At 35.2% G+C, this 14,457-nt stretch overlaps 1 protein-coding gene and 1 long non-coding RNA gene across 2 annotated transcripts in view; one reads left to right on the top strand and one right to left on the bottom strand.

Moving 5' to 3' along the window:
- LOC105521776 overlaps positions 1–5,957 on the bottom strand; it is a 75,309-nt gene extending 69,352 nt beyond the window's left edge. The window contains exons 1-2 of the long non-coding RNA XR_001003325.1: positions 5,816–5,957; positions 3,486–3,596 (exon numbers count right to left, since the gene is read on the bottom strand). This is a non-coding gene — a long non-coding RNA (uncharacterized LOC105521776). The remainder of the gene's footprint in view (positions 1–3,485; positions 3,597–5,815) is intronic.
- Positions 1–10,918, top strand: part of LOC105521777 (epithelial chloride channel protein-like) — a 23,172-nt gene extending 12,254 nt beyond the window's left edge. Inside the window, exons 8-14 of the mRNA XM_011956087.1 lie at positions 1,542–1,719; positions 2,886–2,986; positions 3,328–3,552; positions 3,843–4,113; positions 4,672–4,836; positions 5,734–5,973; positions 10,051–10,918. Of these exons, the coding sequence (XP_011811477.1) occupies positions 1,542–1,719; positions 2,886–2,986; positions 3,328–3,552; positions 3,843–4,113; positions 4,672–4,836; positions 5,734–5,973; positions 10,051–10,391 (1,521 nt within the window). The 3' untranslated portion in view covers positions 10,392–10,918. The remainder of the gene's footprint in view (positions 1–1,541; positions 1,720–2,885; positions 2,987–3,327; positions 3,553–3,842; positions 4,114–4,671; positions 4,837–5,733; positions 5,974–10,050) is intronic.
- The last annotated feature ends 3,539 nt before the right edge of the window (positions 10,919–14,457 follow it).

The following is a 14,457-nucleotide window of genomic DNA, read 5'->3' as shown; positions in this document are numbered from 1 at the left end:
TCCCAAAGTGCTGGGATTACAGGGATGAGCCACTGTGCCCGGCCTTGATATATATCTTATGATACCTTGACCACAAAGTCTATCACTGAATAGATGGTGTCAAATCACATTCAGAGCTATAAACAGCTCTTAATTACTTATATAATAAAACCAATCAATACATAAGCATTTTACTTACAAAATTCTAACAATAATAGTATAATAGCTAATATTTACTGATCATATTATACGTTATTGCCTATGCTAAGCACTTTAAATGCATGGTCTTATTTTACCCTTACCATTACTCTGTAAGTTGAGTAATATTAGTATGCCTGTTTTGCAGATAAGAAAACTGAAGTGCACAGTAATTAAATCTTTCTCGGTATCATATAGTCAAAAATTGGCAGATATAAGATTCAAAACCTAGTCTTTCTGACCCCAAAGTCCATAAACTTAATCATTACACTAATCTATGTATAAAACTCTGTTATAAATGTATATAACCCTTACATACATGTATGTACTATATAATATACATGTATATACTTTAATATAAAGTCTTGAGAAAAACTAAACACTAGCTATTCTATTTAGGAAATGGCAGAGCTGGAATTTACTCTCAAGGTATCTAACACCAAATCTCTTGGTAGGACTTAGGAAAAGATGAAAATTAAAAAAATACATTTGTAATAATTGACAAAATTAGGAACTTTCTTCTTTGTGGTAGGTCAAAGTTTTTTTGTCCAGGGAATCCTGAGATTCTTCAGAAGTGATCAAATAAAATGTGTTTTTAAAGCACATATTACACTGTTTAAATTTGCACACCCACCTTTGGTCATGACTTTCCAAATAATATCCAGTCTGCAGTCTTTTAGAACTGCCTGAGTCACTTGCCTCCACCCCACCTACCTCTTAGGTAATACTGACAACAATAATAGCTAATATTCAGTGAATACTTACTGTGTGTCAGGCATTGCTCTAAGTGCTTATTTTTCCTCTCTTTGGTAGCAAGAGTATATTTGAGAGGATTAGAAGAAGTATTGACATTCTAGCTTTGAAAACTTACAAGACCACTATAAATTACACTCATTTCCATATGCCAACTCAGACTGAAATGACTTCGCCGAGTTTCCTTTTGCTTACTCTGATGCAAGGACTAGAAGAACAGGTTTATTCTTATTTTAAATATATTAAGATATGGGCCAGGCACAGTGGCTCATGCCTGTAAACCCAGCACTTTGGGAGGCCGAGGTCAGGAGATCACCTAAGGTCAGGAGTTCGAGGCCAGCCTGGCCAACATGGTGAAACCCCATATCTACAAAAATATAAAAATTAGCCAGGCATGATGGTGGGCGCCTGTAATCCCAGCTACTTGGGAGGCTGAGGCAGGAGAATCACTTGAAGCCGGGAGGTGGAGGTTACAGTGAGCCGAGACTGCACCATTACACTCCAGCATGGGTAACAAGAGCGAAACTCCATCTCAAAAAAAATAGATAAGTAGATAGATAGATAGATAGATATGACATTCTACAATTAATAACCTGGCTTTTTATTATCAGGCAATTTCCCAGAGTAATCAGAGTACTTCGGGTTCTGAAATCATATTACTAACAGATGGGGAAGATAATCAAATGAGCTTATGCTTTGAAGAGGTGAAACAAAGTGGTGCAATCATCCACACCATTGCTCTGGGGCCGTCTGCTGACAAAGAACTGGAGACCCTGTCAAATATGACAAGTAAACTTTTGGAATATAGTTTGAATAAAAAAATAAATTTCTAGTCTCTCCCATTCCAGGGGCTCTTTCTCTATAAATCTGCTCAAAAATTTCGTATCCCAAAAATTAATCTTTGTCCCTTCTTCATCCTTCAGCTTAAGTTCTTTTCCTTTTCTTCCACTTCATACACCAGTTTTTTTCTGATGTTATTTAACATTTGCTGTCTTCATTCCCCACTCATTTTCTGCCAATGCTACTAAACAGAAACTTATTTCTCTATGGTTACTCAACTGGAAGTCAAAAATTATTGCTTAATTCCAAAATACTACTCAATCACACAGTAGGGATTTTGCCAATCCTCTTTTATAGATGAGGAAATGGAAACCTAGAGAGTGCAAATGATTTGCCAAAGGCCATAGAGTCCTGATTATCAATTCAGAGCTCTTCCATCACACTACCCTATTCCTGCTTCACCAAATCTTGTTAAATCTTAGTTTGGAACAGTTCTGTATTTCACCTTTCTATACAATCCTTCTACCACTGCCATTATAATCCAGCCCTTACAATTCCTTGACTGGGATACTTCAATAACCTTCCAGCTTATCTTTCTGCCATTTATCAATTCAATAAATATATATTGATTGTTGTATTTGTGGCAGTCACTTGTGTTAATTCTTGCCCTCTGCAATCTATTCTTTCCTAACTCCTTACACCTAAGTAATCTCTCTCTTCATTAATTTCTACATTATTTATTTCCTTCACTTAATTTTTACTTTATTGTAGACTGTAATTGTCTAATTGTTTTGGCGTGCCTTAGACTCAACTAGAAAATAAACAGCCGGTTCAGAAGAACTATCTTAAATTTCATTTTTATAACATTATTTAGTGCTTACACCAGTTTTACCAATGTGGCGGGCACTTACATTTGATGACTGATTGATGTAAAGACAATACAATTTGGCCCATTCTTTAAAGTTTCTTTTAATCTTACTTATCTTTCTTATTTTGAGCAAGGTTTTAGTTAATATTGTAGGATTAGATAAGGGATACTGATATACTGAAAGTTCACAAAGTGCTGGGAAGTTCATCTTTTGTAAGTTTAAAACAAAATTTTAAAATAGATTTTAAAGTGTATTGATGAGAGCGAAATAACAAATACGACTTTTCCACTTAAAATTCAATTTTAGGAGGACATCGCTTTTATGCCCATAAGGACATAAATGGCCTTATTGATGCTTTCAGCAGAATTTCATCTAGAAGTGGCAACATCTCTCAGCAGGCTCTTCAGGTCAGTGTAATAAAAAAAAATTATTTTCTTTCTCACAGTTGTAATAAATTTATATTATCCTAATTATTAACTCCTATTTCTCTAACAATTATTTTGCCCAAAAATAGTTCAGATATGCAGAAGAAAAACATCCTTACTGAATTTGATTTTCCGTAACACTTAAAGCCATTTTTTCTCTTGAATTTTTCTATTCTCTTTATTTGGAAAATTATTTAAAATAATTCTTATTCTAATTGAAATCTTAAAAACAAATTTAAAGTTACTCTGACTAAACTCAGAAATTTCATTAACTATGATAACAAATGGATTTCATATGTTTATTGTTTTTATTTATCCAACAGTTGGAAAGTAAAACCTTGAATATCCCAGGGAAGAAATGGATAAATGGTACAGTGCCTGTGGATAGTACAGTTGGAAATGATACTTTCTTTGTTGTCACATGGACAATACAAAAGCCAGAAATAATTCTTCAAGATCCAAAAGGAAAAAAATATACTACCTCAGATTTCCAAGAAGATAAACTAAATATTCGGTCTGTCCGTCTTCGAATACCAGGTACTGCAGAGGTAGGTCTATTATTTTATGTTCTCTAAGCTTTCTTAATCAATTTCTATTTTTAAAAGATGAAAATAACATAAATAACATCTTATACATTGCCAATTAAAATGATGAGATCATCTGTAATAAAGAAATCAAATGGAATAATTAGGGATTCATATTCATACTGTTTGTGAAATTCAATATTAAAAATCATGATTATTATTATGCTTAAATTTGTAAATAATTTTGTATTCCAAACAAAAATTAGGAAAATATTACCAAAGCTCTCAGATATATATATTTTTTAATATTTCAGACAGGCACTTGGACTTACAGCCTTCAAAATAATCATACCAAATCTCAATTGCTAACTGTGACAATGACCACTCGAGCAAGAAGCCCTACCACACTCCCAGTAATTGCAACTGCTCACATAAGTCAAAATACAGCTCATTACCCTAGCCCAATGATTGTTTATGCACGAGTCAGTCAAGGGTTTCTGCCTGTTCTGGGAATCAATGTAACAGCCATTATAGAAAATGAAGACGGACATCAAGTAACATTGGAGCTCTGGGACAATGGCGCAGGTAATAAGAATCTGCATGAACTTCCTCTAAACTTAAAATCCTCCTACAGTTCTATGACCTAGAAGTCAATATTTCCTGTATTTTCTAATGAATCACATTTTTAAGTAAATGAATTTTAATCCTAATGTTTTAAACACTTTTTTCTCAGTCATCTTGACAACTGGTAGACATAGCACATATGCCATTTTTAAAATTTATAAACAATTTTACTTTTTCCATGGAACTTAAGAGCACAATTTTTCTCTATTTTCATTAATGTCAGTGTCTCATATATGCTTTCTCCAGTTGCGTTTTCTTATTTTGATAAGTATTTTTTATGAAATAATAGTAACAGCTAATATTAATTGAATGCCTACCATAAATTAGACTTTTCCAAAAACACAGAGTTAGCAAGTGGCCCAAGCTTTCAACCAAAATAGTCTGATTCCAGAATTCATGTACTTAAAACACTGTGCTACATACTGTCTCCCAAATTACTAACATTACCAGTGTTCATAAACAGATATGACTGTCATTTTTACTTTATTGGATGACTAATTTTTACATTTCATTATCAAGGTGCTGATACTGTCAAGAATGATGGCATCTACTCAAGGTATTTTACAGATTACCATGGAAATGGTAGATACAGTTTAAAAGTGCATGCCCAGGCAAGAAAAAACACAGCTAGGCTAAGTCAACAACAGAATAAAGCTCTGTATATACCGGGCTATGCTGAAAATGGTAAGTAGCACTAAAATAGAAATGTGCCAGCTGTTTAGATAAATTGCACACAGCAAACAAAATATTGAAAATATTTGTTTTTCAAATTTTTCAAATTGAAAAATTTTCAAAATATTGAAAATATAATGTACTACAGAAAGCCCAAGTATATAACGTTGTAATCATCTGTATGTTTCAAAGCCATATTGTTATTAGTAGACCTAGCAAAGACCTATGTTTCCACATATTTGGTTCACATCCCCCTGAGTTCATTTCATTTACATTGAAAAAAAATTACTGAGCATCTACTATGTTGCAAGCACTGTGCTAGGTGCTAGAGCTACAAAGACAAAACATAATCCTATTCCTCAAAGAATTTGCAGTCAAGTAGTAGAGACAGATAGGTTGAAAGATAGTTTTAACATAGCATAATGTTTCCTCATCAATTTTAAAATATCAATAAACAAACTTTTTCTCAACAAAAGCTGTTATTTTTTCAAAGTCTGCTATCAATCAATATCAATCCTCTACAGCTGCAAGATCAGCATGCACTATGAATAGACATGGCGACTGGGCACGATGGCTCACACCTGTAATTCCAGCACTTTGGGAGGCAGATGAGGGTGGATCACCTGAGGTCAGGAGTTTCAGACCAGCCTGGCCTACATGGTGAAACCCTGTCTCTACTAAAAATACAAAAATTAGCCAGGTGTGGTGGCGGACACCTGTAGTACCTGCTACTCAGGAGGCTGAGGCAGGAAAATTGCTTGAACCCAGGAGGCGAGGGTTGCAGTAAGCCGAGATCGCACCACTGCACTTCAGCCAGCCTGGGTGATGGGGAGACTCCATTTCAAAAAACAAAAACAAAAAAAGAGTAGACATGAAAATATGAAATATTACAAAATTTTTTCTTGGTAGGAAAAATTATACCGAACCCACCCAAACCTGAAGTCAAAGAAGATGTGGCAGAAGCTCAAATAGACGACTTCAGCAGACTCGCCTCTGGAGGGTCCTTTACTATATCAGTAGTGCCTCCTAATGGTAATCATTCTCAGGTGTTCCCACCTGGTAAAATTGTAGACCTGGATGCTAAGTTTCAAGGAGATCGTATTCAACTTTCATGGACTGCCCCTGGCAAGGTCCTCGATAAAGGAAGAGGTAAGTTTGACATTACATTTTAAAATATACTAAAAGAAATCCCATTGACTTTCATTTGCTGAGAATTTTCTAATGTTCCATTCATAAATAACATTCATGAACTGTCTACCAAAGGCCATTTTTTATTTTCAGATGTGAAAACTAAAGCTGTAAGAGTTAATTGGACCAAGTTCTTTCTATATTTAGTAATTTACAATTCTAACCCAGTCATGTCAGATTCTATTATGCCAAACTGTCTGTCAGAAATTGAAGCAGCTTAGAAATTACTTTAAGAGGACAGCTAACAGCTTTCTGTTGCATTATCTTCCCCCAAATTTTAAGTATTTGTGTACTTGCACAGTTTCATTCATTTATCAACCTTCTGTTGAGCTTTCACCCTATTAGATTCCTAAGAAATGATCTATACTCTCAACAGTCAATTAAGTACAAAAGACACACAAGTAAACATATAATTACATATAATAAGACATATGCTTTTATAAACAGAGAATCATGTGGCAACCCATAAATGGGCCACAAACTCCTAGTTAGAAGCTAAAATCAGAGTATATCATAAAGCCTTCCCAGAGAAGACTATCCCTGAGTATTGAAGAATGAGAGTAGTTACCCAAGAGAAGTGAAGATGTCCACAGAGAGATGTTCATATGCACAGAAATTCACTAGTTTGAAAGATTTGTTCATGGAGTTTGAATAAAGTTCAAGGTCAAAAGATCTCATTTATTCAAAGTTCCTAATAATAAATGACCCTCATTCCAAAAAGTTTAAATTACTTCTATCATTGCTTGAAATTTAACTGAATTCAATCAGTATTTATTGAATGCCTACCATATTCCAGTATTATGTAGGTTAGTAGGTTTTTATGGGATAATGCCAGTCTTGCTGTTTTCCCTTTAAGATTGGGAAAATGAAAGCAATATGCAATATACATATACATAATGCCTCAGAGATTGCTAGTGCTAAAACACCAGTGTTCAGTACTCTTTCTCCTGGGTTACAATAAACCCCTCATTGTACACGCTCAAAAGAAAAGATGCTTCTTAATCTTCACTCACTATATAGCATTTTCAAAGCTGCATTTCTTATCATTATTATACAAGAAGAAAATCATTCTAAAGTCAGAGGAAACATAGAATATGCACAAAGAGAGCTTTTGTATTTCAGTGTTGAAAATCTTATGACAGCTTTTGAAATACCTTGTTTTCTCATGGTATGACCCTTAAACAGATGGCAGAATCAAAAAAAAAGTGAAAAATACCATTGCCACTGAAAAAGCCACAAACGAAATTTCTTAACCAAATATTTAGTTCTATAGTGAATTCAGTAAAACCAAACTTTCAGTTCAAGATTGGGTTAATAATAAATATCCCACATGCTGATTATAAGAACTAAAAGTAGCAGTAATGTATAAGCACAAATGCCTAAAATAGGTGGCATCTAATCTTGTCTTTCCTTAGGAAGAATAGGAAGAGGTTGTGGTACCTGTTAAATGTTACCTGTAGATATTCCAAAAGTAAGGTAGTAGCAGTTTCTTAAAGAATAAATGAACATCTATGTAAATCCAAATGAAGCACTTAAATTACCTGGGACACAATTTCCACACCTGTCAAATATACAAATTAGATTAGATCACCTAAAATTACTAAAACAAGTAGATATAATTCTAATATTTTATGATTTTCTAATTTTATCATGTTGGGTGTCAACAACTGTATTGTTGGTCAAGTAATTAAGGAGATCAAATACATGTCAACACAGAACCAGGTACCCTGAGTGATACGAAGTGTACAAAACACAGTCTTTACCCCAAAAAATAATATGATCTAATCAGAATGAAAAGTTGAACCTCTACTAAAGTATCTGAAAAACTCCATTCCATGAAACAGAAGTTCATGAAGAGAGTCATCAGGGTGAATGAAATACTTGGATGGAACTTCATGCAGTTGGGCTTGGTTGGACCTCAAGGAATGAATACAATTTGCATACATACGGAGAAGGAGGCACAACCCTTTTGGAGAGAGAAAGAACAAAATTATATGAGCAAGGTCAAGAAAGCAAAATTTCACAATGGAATATTCCAATCAAAATAAGGAATAGATAGGTGGAGAGAAGAGAGAGAGAGAGAGAGAGGGAGAGGGAGAGAGGGAGGGAGGGAGGGAGGGGGAGAGAGAGAGAGAGAGAGAGAGAGAGAGAACCTACCTAAGTGGAACACAGGGTTTTTGTGAAGAATAATAGAATGGATTGATAAGACCTATTTAAGAGGAAACTAAATATTAAGCAGAGGACCTGAATTCTTTTTAAAAATACACTAAAAGTTATTCACCACACACTTGAAATACCTTCAATACTTAATGGAAAAATTAAAAACATAGTCCTTACTTCAAAAAAGAACACCTGGTGTTTTATTTTTCATCACATTTCAGAATGTGAGAATACATTTTTACATGAATGGTAGATATTGAAAAGCAGTGTAGAAAGAAATATTTATGTTGGCATCTTCTTTTCCGTTCTTGATAAAATAACAGCCAACATTTCAAACATTTATTAATTTATCATTTATTAAATTGTAGTAAACATGCGTCATGCATTATCATCTATAATTCTTACCACTAGAATAGTAGGCACTTAATAAATATTTGTTGAATGATTTGAATAACTGAATCTCTATTTTAACAGATAAAAAAACTAGAGATAAGAAAGCTTAAGGCCGGGTACAGTGGCTCACGCCTGTAATCCCAGCACTTTGGGAGGCCGAGGTGGGCAGATCACAAGGTCAAGAGATCGAGACCATCCTGGCCAACATAGTGAAACCCCTTCTCTACCGAAAAAATATATATATATACAAAAATTAGCTGGGCGTGGTGGTGCATGCCTGTAATCCCAGCTACTCAGGAGGCTGAGGCAGAAGAGTTGCTTGAACCAGGGAGCTGGAGGTTGCAGGGAGCCGAGATCGCGCCACTGCACTCCAGCCTAGTGACAGAGCCAGACCCTGTCTCAAAAAAGACAAGAAAAAAAAAAAAGAAAGAAAGCTTAAATACATTTCTTTTTATTACACAGCTAGCAAGTAAAATTAGGGTGCTACTCAAGGTCTGTCTAGGTCCTTAGCACATACATACTTTTATTTTTTATTTTTATATTTTTACGTTTTTAATTTTTGTGGGTACGTAGTAGGTGTATATATTTATGGGGTACATGAGATTTTGATCCAGGCATGCAATGTGAAATAATCACATCATGGAGAATGGGGTATCCATCCCCTCAAGCATTTATCCTTTATGTTACAAACAACCCAACTACACTACTTTAGTTTTTTTTTTTTTTTAATGTATGGTTAAGTTATTATTGACTATTGACTATAGTCACTCTGTTGTGCTATCAAACAGCAGATCTTATTCATTCTTTCCAACTATTTTTTTGTACGCATTAACCATCCCCACCTTCTCCTGCCCAGTCCCCTACTACCCTTCCCAGCCTCTAGGAACCATTCTTCTACTCTGTATGTCTGTGAGTTTAATTGTTTTGATTTTAGATCCCACAAATAAGTGAGAACTTGCAATGTTTGTCTTTCTGCTTGGCACGTGTTTAATTAGTACACATTCCAGTCTCTCTGCCTCCTTCTGCTGGTTATCCTTATCCCTGTTTCCCACTCCATTTATCATCTCTCTTTCTCCTTTACTTACTCCTATTACTTTCTCTTTTCACTTAATAAGAAATGACACAGATATAGGGTACTGAATATCTTCACTATCCTAGAATACTATTATGTTCCTTGTTCTAAAATAAAAAGTAGATGCAACTCCTTATATTTCTCTTCCTAAAAAGGAATCTAGATTCTGACTTTTTAGTACCATATGATTTTGAATTAAAATTTCCTGGGATTAGAGAATTCTACATTTTAAGAAAAACTGTTCACACATTTGTCCTTACAATAAAGACAGAATAATCAGACAAAAGCTAATGGGATTTCCATAATTAAAACCTAATATGCTTTTCTGATAGGTTTCTAAATGTAAGGCAGTGTGGTGGCAGCAAGGCATCCTAATGATTTTAATATATCTGAAATATCTATTTGTTTTCCAGCTGACAGCTACATGATAAGAATAAGCAAACATGTCCTGGACCTCCAAGAAAATTTTGATAAAGCTGCTTTAATAAATACTTCTGGTCTGATACCTAAGGAGGCTGGCTCAGTAGAAAATTTTGAATTTAAACCAGAACCTTCTAAAATAGAGAATGGTACCACATTCTATATTGCAATTCAAGCCATCCGTGAACCCAATGTCACCTCAGAGGTTTCAAACATTGCACAAGCAACTAACTTTATTCCTCCACAGGAACCCAGCATTCCTGATCTGGGTACCAATATTTCTGCAATCAGTTTGGCAATTTTTGGATTAGCTGTAATTGTATCCATATTTTAAACTAGAAATTATAATGTTATACATACTTGGTAAACATTTATTTAGAATTTAATTTACTATACTTATTGTCTATTATAAAGCTCATTATAATATAAAAGTGAATATAAAAAAGTTGTAAGTTTTCTAATTAATTAATACTACTTGAGTTGTTAAATGTTAATCAAAATGAGTATGTCATTTCCTGTCTTTGAATAATCCATTCATTAATTTTTAATATGAAAAGGTGTATATTTGTACTTGTAAGCATTTTAAGAAACATTTTTAGAGTGTGCTACAGATTCATTTGGTATACTGACATCAAAATGTATCCAAGCCATTTTAAAAATATTTATATATACATAGTAGCAAATAATTTTATAGATTTATTTGTATCACATTTTTTATTACAAATGAATACTTCATGTTTATACAAGCTATAATTGAAAAGGACTAGCAGTAGTAGTAAGGAAGTCGAATTTGATTTTTTATCATTGATTATAAGTGGTATATTTGTTTTTTGTCACTGATTAAAAGTGATTTTGGCCCTAGGCCTGAGATGACTATAGCAAAAATCATTTTCTGTATGAATCGTGGAACATCACAGTAAAGTTATTTCTATGCTGATGCCATCATTAGCTCCTAAGACTATTACCAAGAAGTTTGATTGAGACAGGGATTTTTTCTTTTTCCTATTACTGTGTCCTCAACATTTAGAATAATAATTGACACATAGTAGATATTCAATAAATATTTTTAAATAACTTAATGAATTTTTCATAACCTCAAAAAAATTCCAAATTTGACTTCATTACATTAAAAAAACCACAAAGTATCATGTGCACATGGTATTATGAGGACTTCATATAATGAAAACTAACCCCTTAATAACATTGTTGAGAATCAACACATAAAGTTTCAGACAGTTAACTATTAATAGAATGTATAAACTATCTAATAAAAGGTAAATTGAGCTATTAATATAGCAATGGGGTGAGTTTTCTTAGAGAGAAAGAGAGAGAAGAACACATTGGTAGAAAATCCTTTGTTTACAGACAAGAAGAGTATTGAAACTCTTTAAATATCTGAAACGAAGACACTATATATATCTGGAAGAGTCAAGAAAAAAATTATAAATCATTAGCAAACCAAATCCAGAAAAAAATATGAAAAATAATAATATATCATGACCAAATTAAATCATCTCAGGAATCCAAATGTGATTTAATACTAGAAAATTAAAGTAATTTACTATATTAACAGTTTTTGTTTAGTTATATAATTATCTCAATACATGCAGGAAAGTATAATTCAACCATCATTCTTCAGTCAAAATGAAACATATGAAAATTATTAACCTGATATTTTAATCTTAAAATCAAAACCTCACCTTTTAAAAACAAATAAAAACGGCATTAAATTTTCAAGTAGAGATGACAAATTATACATCAGAGGGTGAGACTTCTAAAGTCCCAGGAAAACAAATCACTTAAGCATCAGTAAATAATAAAAAAAAATTATTGATTATGAAAACCTCAGAGTCAGGAGATAGTTAACTTATTCTTAATGTATGATCACTATACTGAATAATTTATAGAGCTTTAGAAGTTAATAAGGGAAGATTCCTATGCAATAAAAAAATAGAAGATACAATAATTCAAAAGAAAGATATAAAATTGTAATTACTTACAGGTGAGATGGAAATCCAATAAAATCAACAAATAACTAAAATGAGAGAATTATGAAAAATTCCCAGATATAAGATCAATTTACTAAAAATCAAAGCGCTAGTCTGATATATACAGAGCTTTGAAGTTGTCACTCCTGTCCTCACAACAAGAAAAAAAAGGCTGAACTGAAAAATAAGAATGCTTCTTAGATTCATCAGAAAGTTGGAGTCACACTGCAACCTGCTACAAAATATTGGAGAGACAGAAAAATACAGAATCACAGCTTACAAGGAGCAGAAACCCAGGAGCAGAAATCTGTCAGTGAAGCTAATACCAGTAGGAACGCAAACTGTAAAAGAAGACGTGCCAGAGGCTAAGCGTGAATGAGGCTGAGAGTTAAAAACTCTCAGAGGCCTTAGAGAGACCTCCACACTTCCCTGAGTTTTTCTTCCAAGAACCCCATGAAGTTTTCAGAATGAGGATTAGAGAAAAATCCCCTCAGACGTTCAACATGAGAGAGTAACGATTTTGAAATACACACAAAGTGTCCTGTTCTTAGCAAAAGCCTGTCCTCAAGGGAAACTGTTTTACCGGAGTCTGACTAACTTAGGTTTTACAAGAGCCTAACTAACTTGGGAGAAGAGAAATACCCAACTCCAATCTCCCCTAGCCTTCCTTGTGGCAGAGCAAGACACTCAGCTCTGGAGCCCTCTAACATTCCTATCTGATCAAAGAGGGGGATAAAACTGGACACTAAGAAGGGAACAACAGACACTGGGGCATACTTAAGGTTTGAGGGAGGGAGGATGGTGAGGATCAGAAAACTACCTAACTGGTACTATGGTACTAGATTTATTACCTGGGCAATGAAATAATCTGTACACCAAGACCCTGTGGCACACAATTTACCTATATAACAAACCTGTACATGTATCCCTGAACCTAAAGTAAAAGTTAAAAAAAAAAAAAAAAAAAAAGCAGAAAAGCATTTGTGAAGGCCACAGCCCAGGGAGACAAGCACAATAAAAGACCAAGACCTATTCTGTTCCAAGATGGCCGAATAGGAAGAGCTCCGGTCTGCAGCTCCCAGTGTGATCAATGCAGAAGGCAGTGACTTCTGCATTTCCAACTGAAGTACCTGGTTCATCTCACTGGAACTGGTTGGATAGTGGGTGCAGCCCACGAAGGGCAAGCCAAAGCAGGGTGGGCATTGCCTCACCCAGGAAGTGCAAGGGGTTGTGGGATTTCCCTTTCCTAGCCAAGAGAAGCAGTGACAGACTGTACTTGGAAAATCGGGACAACCACCCCCCAACATACTGCACTTATCCAATGGTTTTAGCAAACAGCACACCAGGAGATTCTATCCCACACCTGGCTCAGTGGGTCCCATTCCCATGGAGCCTTGCTCACTGCTAGCACAGAGGTCTGAAATCGACCTGTGAGGCAGCAGCCTGGCAGGGAGAGGAGTGTCCACCATTGATGAGGCTTGAGTAGGTAAACAAAGCAGCTGGGGAAGCTCAAACTGGGCAGAGCCCACTGCAGCTCTGCAAGGCCTGCTGCCTCTGTAGACACTACCTCTCATGGGCAGGGCATAGCTGTACAAAAGTCAGCAGAAACTTCTGCAGATTTAAATGTCCCTGTCTGACAGCTCTGAAGAGAGCAGTGGTTCTCCCACCATGGTGTTTGAGCTCTGAGAACAGACAGACTGCCTTCTCAAGTAGGTCACTGACCCCCATGTAGCCTAACTGGGAGACATCTACCAGTAGGGGATGACTGACACCTCATACAGGCAGGTGACCCTCTGGGATGAAGCTTCCAGAAGAAGGATCAGGCAGCAATATTTGCTGTTCTGCAATATTTGCTGTTCTACAGCCTCCACTGGTGATACCCAGGCAAACAGGGTCTGGAGTGGACCTCTAGCAAACTCCAGCAGACCTGCAGCTGAGGGACCTAACTCTTAGAAGGAAAACTAACAAACAGAAAGGAATAGCATCAACATCAACAAAAAGGACATCACACCAAAACTCCATCAGTAGGTCAACAGCATCAAAGACCAAAAGTAGATAATAACCACAAAGAGGGGGAGAAAACAGAGCAGAAAGGCTGAAAATTCTAAAACCCAGAGGACCTCTTCCCCTCCAAAGGATCGCAGCTCCTCACCAACAACAGAACAAAACTGGATGGAGAATGACTTTGACAAGCTGACAGAAGCAGGCTTCAGAAGGTCAGTAATAACAAACTTCTCCGAGCTAAAGGAGGATGTCCGAAACCATCACAAGAAAGCTAAAAACCTTGAAAAACGATTAGATAAATGACTAACTAGAATAAACAGTGTAGAGAAGACCTTAAATGACCTGATGGAGCTGAAAACCATGGCACAAGAACTACGTGATGCATGCACAAGCTTCATTAGCTGATTC

Source organism: Colobus angolensis, unplaced genomic scaffold (assembly GCF_000951035.1).
Source record: "Colobus angolensis palliatus isolate OR3802 unplaced genomic scaffold, Cang.pa_1.0 Scaffold41, whole genome shotgun sequence".
NCBI lineage: Eukaryota > Metazoa > Chordata > Mammalia > Primates > Cercopithecidae > Colobus > Colobus angolensis.
This window is presented reverse-complemented; position numbering and strand designations above follow the sequence as displayed.